General features: G+C 47.9%; 6 protein-coding genes across 6 annotated transcripts; 2 read left to right on the top strand and 4 right to left on the bottom strand.

The window, feature by feature from the left end:
• Positions 1-774: 774 nt before the first annotated feature.
• On the bottom strand, positions 775-3,162 carry ARB_01808 (uncharacterized protein; the record flags this gene model as incomplete). Its single annotated transcript, XM_003012006.1, has 7 exons — positions 775-820; positions 879-1,136; positions 1,198-1,558; positions 1,622-2,032; positions 2,223-2,522; positions 2,644-2,966; positions 2,999-3,162. The coding sequence occupies 7 exons, from the start codon at positions 3,160-3,162 to the stop codon at positions 775-777; spliced, it is 1,863 nt and encodes a 620-aa protein (XP_003012052.1).
• Positions 3,163-3,312: 150 nt separating this feature from the next.
• Positions 3,313-3,876, top strand: ARB_01807 (uncharacterized protein; the record flags this gene model as incomplete). The annotated part of the gene is made up of 1 exon (XM_003012005.1): positions 3,313-3,876. One exon carries the CDS (start codon positions 3,313-3,315, stop codon positions 3,874-3,876), a length of 564 nt encoding a protein of 187 aa, XP_003012051.1.
• A 642-nt stretch (positions 3,877-4,518) lies between these two features.
• ARB_01806 (uncharacterized protein) lies at positions 4,519-5,033 on the bottom strand (the record flags this gene model as incomplete). The annotated part of the gene is made up of 2 exons (XM_003012004.1): positions 4,519-4,760; positions 4,832-5,033. The coding sequence occupies 2 exons, from the start codon at positions 5,031-5,033 to the stop codon at positions 4,519-4,521; spliced, it is 444 nt and encodes a 147-aa protein (XP_003012050.1).
• A 1,044-nt stretch (positions 5,034-6,077) lies between these two features.
• Positions 6,078-7,286, bottom strand: ARB_01805 (oxidoreductase, short-chain dehydrogenase/reductase family; the record flags this gene model as incomplete). The annotated part of the gene is made up of 1 exon (XM_003012003.1): positions 6,078-7,286. One exon carries the CDS (start codon positions 7,284-7,286, stop codon positions 6,078-6,080), a length of 1,209 nt encoding a protein of 402 aa, XP_003012049.1.
• Positions 7,287-8,222: 936 nt separating this feature from the next.
• On the bottom strand, positions 8,223-9,230 carry ARB_01804 (C2H2 finger domain protein, putative; the record flags this gene model as incomplete). Its single annotated transcript, XM_003012002.1, has 2 exons — positions 8,223-8,920; positions 8,981-9,230. 2 exons carry the CDS (start codon positions 9,228-9,230, stop codon positions 8,223-8,225), a joined length of 948 nt encoding a protein of 315 aa, XP_003012048.1.
• Positions 9,231-12,194: 2,964 nt separating this feature from the next.
• ARB_01803 (uncharacterized protein) lies at positions 12,195-12,556 on the top strand (the record flags this gene model as incomplete). Its single annotated transcript, XM_003012001.1, has 2 exons — positions 12,195-12,209; positions 12,320-12,556. 2 exons carry the CDS (start codon positions 12,195-12,197, stop codon positions 12,554-12,556), a joined length of 252 nt encoding a protein of 83 aa, XP_003012047.1.
• Positions 12,557-18,051: the final 5,495 nt, after the last annotated feature.

Below are 18,051 nucleotides of genomic sequence, written 5' to 3'. Positions count from 1 at the left end.
GACACCGGGAATCCACCATTGTAACATCTTAGGCCTTGCTGTCAGACCAGAGTTAGATGTGTTATCGTGACACTTGTGAGACGCGGACAAGGTGAAACAAGCGTCTTGGGCACAGGCCATCCTGTCTGAATGATCAACATTGCGTTTGTGCGAGGAGTAGAACATGGTATATCAAGCAGATTCAAGATTTGATGGCTCATTCAGATGAAAAATATGACCTTCTAGAATGAATGTCCTTACTGCAAGTATGTTAGACGACCGCCCATGTAGCTGCTAGGGCGTGGGGATTACATGCATCTTGTCATTAATTTGGTTGCCAACTTCAGACCGACACGCTTGGAGCAGCATAAATGCCTGGAACAACTCTTGTGTCAGTCCAGAGATAGAAGATAATAAAAAGTCAGTGTTTTCATCCGAAGACTTCCTTTTCCCTTGTTTTGAAGCTAAAGAGCAGTACAAAAATTACATCATAGAAGTTGGAGAACACTGCAAACTTTTCCTCTGTGTTTTGACTTGGTGTAAGGAGGTTCTGTTCCACCAGCGATTGCACAGCAAGAGGTTTACTCAGAGGGTAGTTCAATGAAAACAGTGCCAGGGGTCGAAAATATAGATGAATGGCCAATTTAATAACATAAAAAAGAGAAAAAGGAAATCACTGAGTTCTCAGAAAAGTGAATACCTAACGCGCCAGATACGAGACCCCGGATCATTTTGAGAACAAATATACCTCAGGATTGGATCGTTCGATGAACGCCTTTTAGAAGCATAAATCAACTATGCCATGTAGGTACTGGCATCGACGCCTTCCTCAGGATATTCCCTAGATATATGTGTGAGAAGGGATGTAATGAACTTTGTGATGATTAAGTTAGACTTACGGAAGTGCGACCTCGAAGCGCTTCTCAATATCCTTCAGTACCTGCATGTTCTCTTCGTCACTGACGAAGGAGATGGACAGGCCCTTGGTACCGAATCGGCCAGCACGGCCCACTCTGTGAAGGTACGAGTCGGCGTCAATTGGCATGTCGTAATTGATGGCCAAGTTGATTCGCTCAATGTCGATACCACGACCGAAAACGTCAGTTGCCACGCAAATACGCTTGTTGAACTCTTTGAACTCGCGGTATCGTTTAATGCTGAGTTGATCGTTAGTTGCATGATTCTTTCATAAGAGTGAAGGAAGAGACTCTATCATACCGCTCTTCCTGGGAAACACCGGAGTGAACAGCAATACTTGGGAAGTTACACTCCCTCAGGAGCTTGTCAAGCTCTGTCGCACGGACGGTACTCTTAACGAAGATGATGACTTGGTTGAACTCAAGGTTGTCAAGGAGCTCATTGAGCTTGCGGTTCTTCTCTGCTTCACTGAGTTTGATGTAGTATTGTTGAAGACCATGCAAAGTGAGTTTGGTATCATCATCAACATACACCTCGAGAGGGTTTCGCATGAACTTCTTGCAAATAGGACGGATCTCCTGGGCAAGAGTGGCACTGAACATCATCACCTGCTTATCAGCAGGAGTAGAGCGGAAAATCTCTTGAACATCAGCGCGCATGTCTGAATTAAATGTGTTAGTTTAGTATAGCCAAGTATATGGTACTGATATAAGATAGAACTAACCCTTCTGGTCGAGCATTTTGTCACACTCGTCCAAGACAAATGATTTGATATTGCGGAGGGATAGCTTCTTGTCCCGCAAAAGGGCATTCAATCGGCCTGGAGTACCAACAATGATGTTGGGATGGGTATCCTTGGAAGAAAGGATTTCAATGTCCTTCTGGATCGGGGTGCCTCCATAAAACACTGCAGTCTTCACGTCTGGCATGTATTTGCTGAATCTGGCATATTCGTCCTTGATTTGATAAGCCAACTCTCGAGTAGGGCACATGACCAGGATAGAGCAAGTTCCAGGAACTGGCTCAAGCTGGTGGAGAGTGGTCAAGGCAAAAACAGCTGTCTTTCCGAGACCAGACTTGGCTTGACAGAGAACGTCGACATTAAGGATAGCTGTTGGGATGCAGACTTGCTGGACTGTATGGGGTACGTGGCAGACATGTTAGATTGGTTCGATCCAGTTTCAAGAAAACGCAGGATGAAAAAGATATCCGCCCATTCCAGCTGGTTCCAGAGCGACAAAAGAAGAGAATAACCCCTTTTTCCGCGCGAAAAGGAGGGAAATCCAACAGCTGATATATGTGATACTCGGAAGAGCGCAAAATACATGCAACATATAGGCTTATCTGCAGGGCGGCACGAGGAGGTATCTTCAGGGTAGAGAACATCTCGATGAATACAAGGTTCCCATGCTTGCTGGTTTCGCGACGGGTCAATGTTACGTTCCCCTTGCGCCAGTAAAGGCCTAGGAAGACCAGAAGCGGCAAAAGTGGCATTAGTTCGATCCTACTCTGGGGTCGAACGCCGCAAAATGAGGCACAGAGGCCTGTATCCTTTGCGCGAAAAGAAATGTGTTTCCACAGATAATTTTCTTTTCTTCTTGAAAATAATGTGTCCTCATGGATTGCTTTTCCCTCGTGCCGCCTGCAAGCTCGTATCGGCCATATTCTCTTGATTCCAAAGCGGGAATGGGCGGATATTTGGCTGGGTTTCAACAGGAAGGACGTGGGAGAAATGTGTTAACTAACCCTCCGATGGATGTTCGAAGCCGCAATCGGTGATCGCGCGTAGAAGTTCTGCCTTGAGGTAGAAATCACGGAAACCGGTCGAATGGATACCGACATAACTGCCCTTCTTGTCGGCGCCCGCTCCGCCTACAGTCAGATCGCCCTTCTTAGACGCATCACCGTTGGCAGCTGGCGCAGCTGGCGCAGCGGCAGCATCAGTGGTCTGGAGTTCCTCATCGGAGTAGTCGATAAGATCTTCTTCGGTGGCCATGGTGTGAGATTCTGGTGATTTCTGAGTCAAGAGGGGGGAGATGATAATGGACAAGGCTTCTCCCAGAGATATACTAGGCAGGAAATGAGCAACTAGGTTTCAAACTGGGCTACTCGATGAGTGTGAGCTGTTCTTGTATTCGAGAGGGCCCTTTCAAGGTGGTTGTTGATGATGATGGTGATAGAACAAAAAGCTGAAGTTTCGTTGGAAGTTGAAAGCGCGAAAGTTGAAAATGGGCGTTGCCTCTTTGGGACTCCTCGGAGAATCATTATTCCGATCATGTGATCGAGTTTGCTTAGTCATTAATTCACTACCTCGCCTCTTTTTTTTTGAGCTTGGGGAAGCAATGAAAGGAAACGTCTAGATTCAACCAGTCAATTATTGGATTCTTTGATATCAAGTGAACGTCCGCAAGCAGCATGGCTAAGAAGGCACAAAAGACCCAGAAAGGATCAGGTAGTCGGGCGCAAGCTCACCTTCATGCAAGAGTAGCTTATCTATGCAAGGCTGCCGACTATTTGCAAAATGCTACCTCACCCAAATCTAGCAAGGATGGCAACAAGAGCCAGGTAAACTATGATACCACCTCCGTCTCCGAGCAAGAGATTTCAAAGGAGATCCTGAATCCTGGAGTTAGCTGTGAAAAGAAACCATTTTCTTATATCTCCCGACAATACGGAAACCAACTCCGTGGCGTATCTCAGAAATCACAAATAAGACTAAACCGCGAGACAAAGCGATCCATATGCAAAAGATGTGATTCATTGTTGAGACCGGGGGTGACGTGTTCAGATACAATAGAGAACAAAAGTCGAGGAATGAAGAAACCCTGGGCTGACACTCGGGTCATTAAATGTGGATTCTGTGGCACACAGAAGCGCTTCCCCCAAGGCGTCCAGAAGAGTGTCAAACTCGCTGATCGACCAAAGTCTCGTTTACCTAGGGAAACCGTGCCAGCACCGCCAGATACACAGTCAGGATAAAATACCACCTTGATTTTACTTTTGACTATTGTTTTACTGGCCAGTTAAGCAACATGCATGGCTGCTGGTGCGATCCTCCAGACCACAATAGCCTATCTATCCGTTATTACGCCTACTAGTTGTCCGCTAATTCTCCGGATGAAACTCAAGCTGAGAGTTTCTGTTTGCTAATTGCAAAGGCAAATATTCCACCAGAATAGCCATGCGGGCCAAGATATTCTGCCTCGAGGTACGGGAAGAAAAGCAAGCCTAGAGTTTTGGCTGATACACACCGCCGGTGTATACAGTTGCCAGTCTGGCAGGACCCGGAACATCGGCAACTATTTTCTCTCCCATAAACACTATTCAGAGCAGTATGAAAGTTTTGATCAGAACATGGTCTTTACAAATTTTAAATATCCAGTGTTAACATGGTGAAATTAACCGTGTACGACGATACTTGATACACATAAATACGGAGAACATAAAGGAATTCTACATCATTATCATTTTTGTAACATCCAAGTGAATCAGAAGTAATTGATCATGATTTCATGTAGAAGTAAGATAATGGGTGTTGTTAGTTCACGTTTAAGCGCAACCAGCTTGAATTGTTTGTTGGGGTCAGATAGTTTTTTTAATTTATCCTTCAAGGTATATCATTTATTCAACTTTGCTGTCAAAGTTCTCACCCTCAACTAGATCTGGGATATCGTCATCATCCTCATCATCTTTCTTGCCCTCCTCCTTCTTCTGCATGCTCTGGTAGCTCTCAGCAAGCTTGCGAAGGGAGGCAAGGGAGTCAGGTCCAAGCTGGTTCAGGATACCAGGAACCAATTCAGTGAGTTCCTTCTCTTCACCGTTACCGTAGATGGCAAAGGTGTTGCTGGGAACGGAAGCGTGAACTATTGTTGTGTTTCATCAGTTGTTAGCGTGTCTATAGAAAGGATGATGCAAAAGTATTTAGTGAGTTTACCTTTGGGAGCAGCAAAGTGGATGACGTTGCCGTCCTCCTTGAACATGTTGACCTCCTCAATCGCCTGGATTGGCTGGACGTTCATCTTCTTCAAAGCGGTCTGGAGCTTCTTGTCATCGGTTCCGGAGGACTTGTGGACCTTCTTCATCTTGCGGCGGGGAGTTCCCTTTCCACTGCACGTATCGTATATGTCGTCAGTCATACCAATTCATATTGTCGCTAGTTTTCAATCCGCTGATGTATGCCAGAAAATAAATAAATAATATGTTCTCCTTGCCACTTCAAGTTCTAGCCGGCAGAGGGAGTTTGATAGTGGCGGGGGTGTCGAATAGGTCTGATAACCGAAAAAGAAGGGAGTAAACATACCCTAGAAGCAATTGATAGTCATGTTAGCGAGGGAACACTGAAATCTTGTATATTAAACCATGGTCCAAACAGCGGGACAAAGATATAGGCTTGCCAGCCTCCCAGCACAGACCAAAACAGCTCCAATGTTGGTACTTGGCACTAAGAAACAGCAAAGCAGCGGGCAAGGAAGAAGGATAAAAGGATCATACCAATTCGCACACTCTGCTGCATCTTCTGTAACTTTGCGAGATCCATGATGAATATTGTCTCCCGTCCCTTCTGTTTCCTATAGTCTATGTTCCTTCAAAATTTCCAAGGCCGGGAATTCCACCGAGGTATACGGATGCGGAAAAGGCGTAAGCGAGACGATTGAAAACGTCTGGGAGAGATGGACAGGTTAAGAGGGTGAAAGATCTAGAGTAGAGTAAAAGAATCGCGAAAGGACGAGGGACGTCCAGATTGATATTCAATAATTAGCTTCACTTGCACACATCCAATCAGGGTTATTTGTGGGGGGAACGGAAAAATCGGGGAGCTCGTTTTGCCTGCTGTTTGCAGTCCGCGAGGCGCCCCCTGGGTTGTCTCTTTGCGCACGTATTAGGGTACTCAGTATCGCGAGCAGCAACTTACCGTGTGGAATGGTAGATATCTGCGTCCTGCAGGCGTCTGGTCGAAACGTCGGCTACAAAAGTCAAGCTCGCTTTTGCCCTTTTCGATGGTTGAGCACATAAACGCCAAGCCAGGATTCGGTTGGTGGGTTTATCCGGGCGATTAGCCCTAACTCAGTTCCAAATACGGAAATCAGCTTTCTCTCTCTATATATAATGTTTCTATCTGGGTGCTGCGGGTGAGGATAAATAAATATATACACACATATGGCGTTATATGCAGTTGCGACCTAGTTGTCTGTGATATGCTGTTCCGACCACTCCCATAGACGCCGTGCGGTGTCCTTGTCGTGTACAAGCTCGTTCTTCCAGTCGGGGATCCCCACGGGGGAGTAGTACTCGCCATTGCGCAGTTTGCTCCTAGCACACCCGGCGGCCCATAGATGGTTCTTCGCCCCATCCTTCTCACTAGAAGCGAATGGAACAAGTAAAGCGAGGCCATATTTAAGTACAATACTGGATGCCCTCCCCTGTTCGTACAAGGCTGTCAAAATAACACCGGGATGAATCGAGACACTGGTGATTTCCGGGTAGCGTCTTGCTAGTTCCGATGCGAGCAGGATATTCCCAGCCTTTGAAATCCCGTATCTAGTCCATCTATTACTTGCCAGCAGGTCATCGGTAGAAGTCATGAGTGAAAGCAGCCTCGATGGAGAGGATGGTGCCATCTGCCAAGCTGCAGATGAGATGGACAGAACTCGAACATCAGAACCAGGCTGGGATGCTGTCTTCCGGAGCGTAGGTAGCAATAGTGACGTCAGGAGGAAATGGCCCAAGTAGTTTGTACCGAACTGCACCTCATATCCGTCCTTGGTCCGGTAAGGGTCCAAGCCCATCACTCCGGCATTAAGGATGAGAGTATCAAGACGCTCACAATCTCCGGTAAATAATTTGGCTGCTTCCCGGATAGATTCAAACGATGACAGATCAAGGGGTAGGTATCGAATGTCCACTGTCTGTTCTAGCCGTGACTGGATATCCTCCATTGCTTTACGGGCCTTTTGCTCATTTCGAGCACCTATATATATCCTTGCAGGTTGGTGTTTCGCTAGCTCCAGGACCGTTTCTTTTCCAAGGCCTGTGTTTCCTACAGCAGATAAAGCATAAGTGGCCGTGTAACTGAAGAGCGGTGGTAACTTTCGCTCACCTCCTGTAATCAAAATGACTCTACCAGACTGGTCTGTTATATCGCGATTTGGCCGAAATGCCGATCCAGAGATCTGTTTTGCAAACTGATGGATGAGCAAGAAAACCAATCGAGCTGTCTCGAAAGGGCGAGCCAAAACAATCTTTGTCAAAGTCAGCAGGGCGACGAGCTCCTTGAACGCATGACCGCTACCGTTCTTCGGCTGTGGCTGTCCTTGGGCTGCACTTGTCTTGTGGCCAGGAGCGGTTGAACCGCCTGCCGCCCCTGTGCGTCTTTGAGTGATTTCTGACATGTTTAAAGCTATTTTGCAAAATTGGTATCTTCCGTGTTAACAAAAATGGTAATGATGCGCCTTCGAGATGCACCTCTAAGAATACATATCCAACGTGGAAAACTGCATGATGTGTTGGAAAGCTGTTTGCTGGCCCAGGGTATCTTGTCTGGAGGTCGTTTGGACTTGAAGATCATCCGAGGTTGGTTTTTGAACTACCTAGCAGGCCCAAAAGGAAACTAGTTAAGGTTTTGAGTGTTGCCCAATGTTAGCGTGAGGCAGCGATGACTAAACAAAATAATTACATCTTTGTCCCCTGTACCGCGAGCCAAATTATGAAGATGGCTGTGCTGGAGCAAACGGATGCATGATGATTACAATTGATAGCCGAGTGTCACACAGATGTACCCAGGCACACAAGATACGTAATGGCCTTGCTTGCCACTCGCCATATCCTAGTTACGATTGAGATAGGTTACAAAAGGATCGATCAAGGTGCGTCGAAGATAACAAATGAGATTGTCATATCATTCATCAGTCTTTATATATTTCTATGATACAATTCATATCGCCTCTTGCCTTCGCTCAGCAATTTTAACCCCGAAAACTTCTCGTCGGCGACCTCTATCGTCACCAGATGATGCAATGCTCTTATCGCGGGCTTTGTCGATGACTATCGACTTCACCTGCCATAGCTGACCTTGGCTATGTGCGATATATGCACGGCCTGTCTAGCTTTAGGCTGATAGTGCAGATGGAAATGGGATGCTCGAGATGAATTGTAGTTCATGGTTCGGCTTAGCTTTTCCCGTGTGAAGAAGCCTATTGATTGGATGTCCAACCCTACCAGAGGGAATATGATCTCAATCAAAAAGCGTAATGCGTGATCTTCACGAATGTATGGAAGATCTACTCAAATGTTGTTTTTACCCGTTTTTCCACCCCTAGACCGCCGCTTCAACCGACGTGGGGGCCGCGCTGGGCAGCACGGCCACTGTGGCAACCCCTCTCGTGGCGCTTCATGTTACTGCGTACACTGAAGGCCTTGCCACAGCCTGGACGAGGGCAACGGAATGGCTTTTCGCCAGTGTGGCTGTGAGAGTGAATGCGGAGGCTGGAAGGTCGAGAAAAGGCCTTATTGCAGGTGCGGCAGATGTATCTGTCATGGTTGAGTGGGTAGGCTGCAGTGTTTGATGGAGGGAAATAGTGATGGTGTTGCCAGGTGGTAGTTCCAGTCATCTCTCCCATATTGATCATTTGATGGTGGTGGTGCTGGGCAGGTTGCTGTGGTTGTGGCTGTGCAGCTGGAACTGGCTTGAAACTTGGGACGCTGGCAGGATAGAACTCTGGCGAAGAGACTTTTTGTTCGGGGGAGGCAAAGCGAGCCACGTTTGAGTTGGCTGGTGATGGATAGCGAGCCTCACGAGTCTCTGAGAAGGAGGAGCGGTTGGAATAAGTTGTTCTGGAAGTTGGACGCTCGGGAGCATCTGAAGCTGGGCTGGTAAGGGTGGAAGACCCAACCAAAGTTGGGGTGCTGGAAGCAGAGGGCGAGCGTCGAGATTCCTCAAAGCTGGACTCTGGTCGCTGTGGAGGAGTTGGAGGAAGTATCATTCTATACTTTCTCTCCTCTTCCCAGTCATCAAACTTTGGTCGTTCTATATTTCTATGTTAGTGACCATGGTTCTACGACAGACATTAACAGATAGGCTACTTACTGGCTGACTGAGGAGGAGATATGCTTTCGATGTCCTGGAAGAGAGTTGAGATAGGCGGTAGTGAGTATCTCACAACGGGCTCGGCCTCTGGAGAAGGTGGTAGCTCCATGACGGTTGCGTATGGAGAAGGAGTTGCTTTGATGTTTGACGAGGTAGTAGTTCCCCACGGCCGCCGTGACTGTTGAGTAGAATATGAAGTGCGTCGAGGTGACGGAGGGGCATAGTTGGTGACTAGCTGTGCGAGATCCATGGCTGCCAGTATAAGGGTATAGGAGAGAGAGTGCGTGAGAGAGTTGGTAGGTTGAAGTCCGGCTGGTTGTTATGTTTGTTGTATGTTTGGTGTATGTCCAAGTAGTAGGTGTAGATAACGGAAGGAAGGAAGAGTCCAGGGGGGTGCGGAGGAAGGTGTTATATATAAGAAGAGGAAGAGAGAAAGAGGATGGGCTAGAAGGAATAGAAGTAGTCTTTAAACCCAGGCGGCTGTAAAAAAAACGTGTTCGGGGCGAAAAGGCATGGTGGGCAAGGGTGGGTGTTTAAACCAAGACTTTAAGGCTTAAAGGTTCCAGTACAAGGGATCAAGGACGAGCTGACCGAGAAAAAGGAATGATAGTCCTCGTTCTCTCTGCCTCTCTCTCTGCCTTCTCTTCGTCTCCTCCATGGGGTCAGGGATAAACTCGATAACACGCCGGCGGAAACCTTGTCATCGCCCCCGTATTGCAATTACTGGCTCGCCGGGGGTTTAAAATAAAGTGAAAAAAGGAACAGCGTTTATTCTTAGCAATTTTGCAAACCCTTTTTCGGCTTTCGTTTCTTTTTCTGTTCTGTATTTTTTGCTTTTTTGCGTCTCCAAGGGGAATCCATCCGCGGTACAAGTGCATTACGACGCAGGTTGATCAACCGGACGGACATGCACACTTCCTTATGGCCGGGCTCCCTCGAGGGAGAACAAAAGGAAAAAAAAAAAAGAAAAGAAAAAGAAAAAAAAGGAGGGTCGAGGTGCTTGCCAGCGAGTGAGAGCTCAAACTAGTGATTTCAATCACATCCAGGCGATCTTCGACGGACGCCATCTTCTTTTCTTGTCTTCGCACCCGATGGGGGGAGGGAGGGATTCCAAGCAGGGTCCATCAGGTCGGAGCAGTATGGAGAACGACAGCTGTAACGTTCACAATATATGGAAGATATCTCCGCAGTTCCATTTTGTATATAATGTACTGGGTACCTGTGTCATCAATGTCGTAGTGATATGTTGATGAATGAACAAAAGATAGGAATTTTGCCGCCATCGTTGAAGGGGTCTTTGTCCATCTTTTTTTCAGCCGAGAGTGCGATCTACACACGAGCACTCCGTACGGCCCTCGGACTCTGCTTTTCTCGGTTCAAACGGATGATAGTCGAAAGTTGAGACAGACGTGTGAGTCTTGTCTTGTGCCAGAAAAAGCCCATATTCAGCATCATGTTCTCTTTTTTGGTGCTCGGCAGCGTACATCCAAGGCATATTCACACAACCGATATCGGGAAAAGATCATAACTTTCAAGATGATCAACCATGTGTATGGAGAGGGTGAGATATAAAAAAAGAAAAGAAAAAGAAAAAAGTCATCATCCAAAAACGAACAGTTGGTTGACGCTTCGACTTGTTGTCTTTGGTTTAGTGCTTGGGGAAACGCGGCATAATTCACCACTCAGAGCTCGCCAGAGACATCCTGATATGTGCCTCGAGGAATGGCGGCTGGTGGGAATATGATCCGTGCCATTCACAACGTTTCTTTCTTTTCATCATCTTTCTTTTTCCCCCTCTTCTCCTGTGGCACCTGTCCCTGTTTCGATAATGATTAGGATGTGTATACTATGCCTAAATCTGTGGAGGTGGACTGACGTTTAAACGAGCAGCAGAGAAGGCGACACAGGACATCCCGTACTCAGTCACATCACATCACATCGCATGGCCATCCTCATGGTCATACGATAAAGAGTACGGAGCAGTTGAACAAGTCAGTAGCAGTGGTGGTACTGACGAGCAGCAAGCGAGGCAGCCCGGCGTAGTGTGTTTTGAGTTCATCACAAGCGAAAGACACCACAGGAGCCACGTTAAACAGGTCGATGTGGCTGTCACTTTTGCTTGACCTTGTTTCCTCACCCTGCTTGCCTCCCCCGATCAGGATGCTGCAGGCGGGTTTGGCCTCGTGGGAAAAGTCTTGCTAGTCCTGTCCCGGTTTAAGGCTCTCTCGCATCTTCTTTTCTTGTCTTCCCATGCAAGGGAAAAAAAAAAGAAACCACCCAACGGGCTCCCAGATTTGGCCGAAAGCCAAATACGAGGCAAATGTAATTAAATTTGGGTTGCAGAAGTTGACTCTCCTCGAAAAGAAAAAAAGGAGGAGGAGGAAGAGGAGGGAGGGAGGGAGTGTACTCCATCCACTCAGGTCGACATAGATACGACAGATTCGTTCGTATGGGGAAGATACGCCCTTGTTTGTTTGTTTTTTTGACTTTCTTTCTCTTCAAACGTCGAGCACAGATCGTTTGAAAGAAGGTCTCAAGGAGGACGTATACATATGTACTTAGATCGATCTGTACTTACATGCTTTACCCGTTCCATGGAGAGTTCGATGGAGGGGTTGGGGATATGTCCGGCCGGGTGCTGTGAGTGGTTGGTTTCTAGCGAACCGCGATGACCTTCTTTTGCCTCGCTGGCTGCATCAGCCCATGTCATGCCATGCCCACGCCTTGCCCTTGATGCCCTTCGTCAACCTGAGGAAGTGTGCATGGGTGAGTGAGCGTGGATTGGTGGGTTGATCTTCTGCTGGAGGATGCAGATCTACGCGATGGCCACACACATCGGACGGCACGCACGAGGAAGCAAAGAAAAGAAAAGAAGTGTGTATGGAAAAGCCAAAAAGGCATGCCAGAGAAGAAAGGCTTTTGGCTGTTTTTCCTTTGTTTTTTTCCCTGCCCTCCTTGTCTTCACATCTCTTTTTGATCCGTACTCAAACAATGATGAGTTCTGAGCAAGCTAACTAGCTAAGCTAAGCTAACTACCCCGTGAGGCGTCCCGTTTTCTCGGACGGAACATTTTTGCCGCTCTCCTCGCTCTCGATTCCCATCTCTCGCCTATGTTCTAAATATATCTTGCGAGGGGAGAGAACTCAAGTCTCAGGGGGTGGAGGAGGCACAGAGCATTATTATTTGAGCATTTCGCCTTTCTCGACCAAGGCAGATGGGTATCGAGCAGGTTAGTTAGCCGAGCATGACCAATAGACGGGCAGCTCTTGACAGTAATAACATGCCGTGATATAAGGGGGTCGGTCGGAGTGAGTGGGAGATGGAGGGTACTCCGTACAGGAGGAGAAGAAGCATTATTCTCTCGGGCGTAAGATCGAGATCGAATCACAAGTCCATCCATCCTCTCTGGATGCTTACCCGAGTCGAGATGAGATGGGTATGAAACATCTCTTCGTTTGTTTTCTTGCTGTGGCTGGTTTGTGGGAGGTGGGCGTGAAAAGACAAGTTGAGGAGAAGTTAAACAAGACCAACCTTCTTGTTATTCCAACGAAAGGACGCCACGGACGGCCATCTTAAACTCTTTTCCGTCAAGATCAGCGGCCAGCACGTTTAGGAGGGGTCAAACGACGTCGCACAAGGGCTGTTCCGTCGCCTTGGAGGTTTGAGGTTGTGAGGTTGGAAGCTGAAGCTGAAGCTGTTGTTATTATTGTTGTTGTTGTTGTTGTTGGCGTCGTCGATGTTGGCAGCAGGACCGCGAGAAGCCCCGGGGACAGTGGGTCACCTGATCGACATAAGTAAACGTCCTGGCCCATCCACTACCCACTGACCTTGGGAGTCGTTACCGATAGTAATTAGGTAAGTAATATTTTACACGGAGCGTACGGGGGCTATGGAGCACCATCGTTGAACTGCATTCCAAGAAAAGAGAGTTGCTGTGTAAACATTCTTATGGGACCGCCGCCCGCCCTGACGCCTCGGCAATACGAGGCCGGACTGGATATTTTAAATTGGATCGAGAGAGCAGACCCAGCCTCAAGGCTTCGATGGAGGCAGCTCGTCTCCCTGACTGCCCCTCACACAATCATGTACGTAATTAATTAAACATCGTCGCATACCACACGTGAGACCAGCCACTGCCCCTCACGAGAGAGACGGAGAGAAACGGTGTGCTGCTTGCTGGTTGGGAGAGACGGATAAGTGATCAATAAGCTTCAAAGGCTATTGATCGGGAATTAAATACTAAATCGTCTTTTTCCTGCAGCAGACCGGAGTACTTCCCCGGGAGAGGTGTGTCAGGTATGAAAGAGATGTCCAGAATACTTCACGCCAGGAGGCAAACAAGAAGCATGGTCAGTGCCCACTGTGATCGACTTGCAGGAGGGACCAGCCGACGTTTCATGGCGCTTTGCCCTCCACGTGAAAAGTGGGAAGATCACCGCGCATTACGTATGAAGGTTGATGTGTAAGACGATTGCTTTTTTTTCCCTTGTATCAGGTGAAAGAGGAGTGAGTGACATGGCAAAAAACCAACATCTTCCACAAGACCACGGTCAGCTTCCCTGTTTGAACAGGACAGGCCAACGATTATCATCATTGACCTTCTGACTGCAGCATTGTGCTCCGACGCAACGGCGCTTGGTTCCCTGGTTCACGCTGCGCTTGGTCCAGCGGTTCAGGGCTCTTGGAAGGGCGTGTGCCCGATCCGGCAGGTCGAAGCAGGGATGCCAGAAGGCGCGCGGTACTTCCGCCGCAGTAACACTTTAGCCGAGCGCGGAAGTACCTCTGGGGCAGAGGCGCGCGGGGCGGCCAGATCGGGGTCTGAGGGTCCAAGCGTGGCCTTGGCAGGAAAGCTTGTCTTGCAGGGGGTTCCACACTTGTCCAGCCAATGAAATAAAAAAAGCAGTTTCCTTTTCCCGTAATTGGTGGAGCGACACCGCGTGTATCAAAGGGGCCGCTGTGGCCAACCAGCACTCGAGTAATTCTCCTTTTTTCGTGCCGACGCTTTGATCGGCGGGGGAAGTCGGGATCTCGCTGATCGCGAACAGCGTGTTTCATCTTTGCTGATCTCCCTCTCGTCATGAGATAGCTCACATGTATGTATGTACAGGCGGGAACAAGGCAGCGGAGAAATAAGATATGCACGTTGGCTGAAGCCACGAGAAAGGGGGAAGATTCAATAAAAGAAAAAAAAGGTTGGGCAGAGACAGAATCAGGTCAACGGAAGCGCAGGCAAGGCTCAGTCTCTTACTTGTTGCTTCTTGAGCTAATAACGAGCGATGGAACAGGCTCTGTCAAGCACATGATCTAACCCGACCTCCAAGTAATCCGTACCTGTCAAGTAATACTACTTAAGTGACAACTAGGGGTAATCCTCCGTGCTGGGGTGTTCGATAATAAATGGGCTCGACGGAGCACGGAGTATAAAATACGACAACCAGAAGGGCATCGTTTGAAGCAGCGAGAATATACGTAAGTAGGTGATGCTATTTTAATACCACCTTCGCCCAACTCCTTGGCCAGGATTTCAACGGCGAAGGATGGAGACTAACTAAACAAGCATGTTGCTCTCGCTCTGCCTATCGAGATGGACTAAGAAGTGTTGGGTTAGAGTGAGGATCAGTGGGTATTCAGACTTGCGACTCCGAGGCCTTCTGGAGCCTGTATTGTGTGTGAAAAAGGGGGGTACCGATGTCAGGAACCAGACCCAAAGGGGGCAGAGTCGTCTCATCTCGCCCGATGCGGCCATCCCAGGTAACATTACCCTTCCTCTGTTTGGGCAAAAGCAAAGGCCCCTTGTATCAGCCCGTACACGCAAACAAAAGAAATGCCCAGTTTTCCCTAATGCGGCTAGAATGTTTTCTAAAAATGTCTATACTTTTGCCTATCCCTCAAATAAGTAAATATACGATTAATACACAGGGGCTGCAACAACTTACACTGGCGTAATACGATGTATTTTATATTTGGCTGGCTTGGGTTCGTCGCAAGTAATAAAAATAAAATAAACCAACATACAGACGACCTAAAAAGAAAACGAGACCAACCAGCTGGCGGGGGCCCCGTCCTGACTGCTGGGAAACGTAAAAAGATTAGAGAGAGAGAACTTGCGGTAATTCGTAACGTGATGATCCAGGGGGCGACAAGAAAAGCAGCCGAGGGAAAAATTGGAAGCCGCCCGCCGCCGGGGAAGCCGATGGTGCTTGCCCCGATCGGCGTGATCCCTGGAGCATCCATAATAACGAGGGAGGGCCTGAGGCACGAGAAGTGTAAGAGAGTCAGGCCCTCTATATTTCTTACATGCTGCTTACCTGACCGGCGTTCCCCATCCTTGACCCTGAGCCATCTCCATATTCATCTCCATCTCCTTAACCATAACCATAACCGCCCACCCACAAGACAGGACGAACCCGGACGAACATCCTGTTGAAACGCGCGCGCACCTTGGTGGCCGTTGCATCGAACATCTGCTCGCTGCAACTGCTACCCTCGACGGGGATAGTGGCTTATCGGCATATCGATCCCGCATACAACGTTAACAGGGTTCAGGCTCCCGTCTCATCAGATCTGCTTCTTGATGATGTAACTGCTCCAGCGGCTCCAGCGACTTCTTCCCCTTCATATATGTAGGTAAGGAAAATTATCCATCGATGAAGCGGCTTGGATGGACAAAACCCGTCTGTCCGTATCATTTCCACGTGTAAATATTGCTACCTCTCCACACGGATGGCCCGGTGAGATGTCGGGAACACGTACTTGCATATCTACACATGTAAACACCTCTCATTGTGAGAACTGAGTGCGGTTCCCTTCTCACCCGTAACTAGTGGGTTGAATAAGGGTTAGTTAGATTATATCATGGGGTTAGGGAGTTAATGGAGTATATCCCTTGGAATAAGGGGGAAAGCCCTCTCTTGTACCTATTATTAAAAGGGTTAAAACGAAAGACTATGAAGGAGGCACTGCGTAGAATGAGAAAGACAAAAGGATAGAGTAAAAAAGTAAGCAAGTGTAATCATCTCTTTTACCTCCAGTAAAATTCTGTGCAAGGGCTTGACCACGGGTATGTCAAACCAAAGGCCTCTACATGACACACCTTTGTCTGATGTGTCCTGGTGCTTATCCTCGTCCTGCTGCAGAATAAAGTTGTTTTGATCCGCACCAACGGGCGAAACGTGGCTGACAAGGTGGAAATTGCTTCTCGGCGATGGCGTGATGGACACAGATATATCACTCGTCTCCTCAGGTTATCACAGGAGTTGCGTGGTGTTCCTAATAATTGGCAGTGCGGAATGGGTTGTCAAAGTTCATTGCTTTGGTTATGATGCGGCTGTTCGTAGATCGCCGGTCCTTGGACTTGAAGTAACGGGTGTTAACGCTGTCCGCATCCACTCTGATTCTTCTCGACCTTCCTTGGGGGTCCATTATTCCACTTCTTAGAGTACTGATGTCCAGCCTAATGATGAGTTTATCCTGAGCAGTCGCCAGATTGAGGGCCGTCTTAACTGGATCTCCGTACTCTAACTTGCTTAGGCAGGTTGCGCTGCTCATCGCCGTCTTAGCCGTTCTCATCCTCAACTCAGTGGACGGTCCGTGCTGGGCTCTCCAAGACGGACGGATGGAGATAAGGCGTCTTCTAGTCTATCTTCCGCTCCAATTTTCATAGGCTTCCTTGGGTCAAACGAGAGAATTATGTATAATCTCCAGCTTCTAGGCTGCTCGACCTTCCATGAGAAGACAAGTTTCCTGAGCTCTGAGCTATCAACTTCGAGCTTCGACCTTCCAAGCCGATAGTCCGTCTGATCATCCGCATCGTATTAATGGATGGTCGACAATGCTCCTTAACCGACCTCTTCCTATTAATAACATCCTCATTTTGCCTTGTAGCCTCATCCTCAGGCTCATCCTCATCCTTCCACTAGCTCTCTCGCTTGACTCTTCGTCTCGCCTGCTGAGTTTGCAGAGGTACCGCCAGTCAGGTAAACCGCGCGGACGGGCAAGGGAAGATTGGACCAGCCAAAGTCTCTTTTTCTTGTTCTTTTCTTCTTCGTCTCCCTTTTTGGCTGATTTCCACGTGGAAAAGGGCGTGTGCAGGCCAATCATCCGCTTTCTGTGACATTATTCTCGTATTTTAGTCCCCGTTTGCTCGGTTTTTTTCGCTTTTGTGTTTCTTTCTTTTCCACTTTTTTTTTTCTTTTCCTTTTTCGTTTCGACAAATGATTTGAATACTGCTCAACTCATGAATATTTGCTTTTTCTGTATTGCAAATACGACTGTTAGTGGCGTATCATCAGGTTCTCGGTACGGTCCATGTTTAGTTTTGGGGATGAAAGAGCACAGAAGAAGAAAAAAAAAAAAAAAAAAAAAAAAAAGGAAGAAAAGGTCCATCCGTTACTTAAAGAGAGCACTGTTAACGCTAGGCCAGCAGATCGACCAAGGACGACGACGTATTTAGTTTAACTGATCCAACATCTTTCTCCCTGGCGTCCCAGTGTCTGTGTCTCTAGAAGTCAATGAGCATGTGTCAAGTTATTGTATGACGAATGCTGGCCACGGAGCCGCCGCTGCCACATCCACGACTCGTCGCATGCTTGTTTGTATGATGCAGGAGATTGGCCGAAGGATGAAAGACCTGGCATCTCCATCCATCCCATGTAGTTACTCCGTATAGGCATAGTGTAAGTACGGAATATAAGAGTGTGTATGGGAGGGACTGACATCACCACAAAAATGTACTCACACCCAGTCCACACGTGGAATTCGCCCTGGTTGGATCCTTTGGGAAAAGAAAAACCATTACCCATCTGCATGCATGCATCACATCTCTGCATTAGCTCTGTATTTGATTTCGATATTCATGTACGATAACCATTTTATTCGTTTCTGAGATGGATGACTTGGATTTGGCCCTGCCTGCCCCCTGTCTTTCACGTGGATTCCCCCCCCCCCATGTCAAGGGACGGAGTCGACAGATATGTGTATACTCCGTCAACAAATAGATGGGCTGATGGGTCAAGAGATGGACAAGATGCTGTCTTATAGGCTGCCTGGCGCATGCATGTTGTGACCCGGCT

This window comes from Trichophyton benhamiae, assembly GCF_000151125.1.
Source record: "Trichophyton benhamiae CBS 112371 chromosome Unknown contig00269.3, whole genome shotgun sequence".
Taxonomy (NCBI): domain Eukaryota; kingdom Fungi; phylum Ascomycota; class Eurotiomycetes; order Onygenales; family Arthrodermataceae; genus Trichophyton; species Trichophyton benhamiae.
This window is presented reverse-complemented; position numbering and strand designations above follow the sequence as displayed.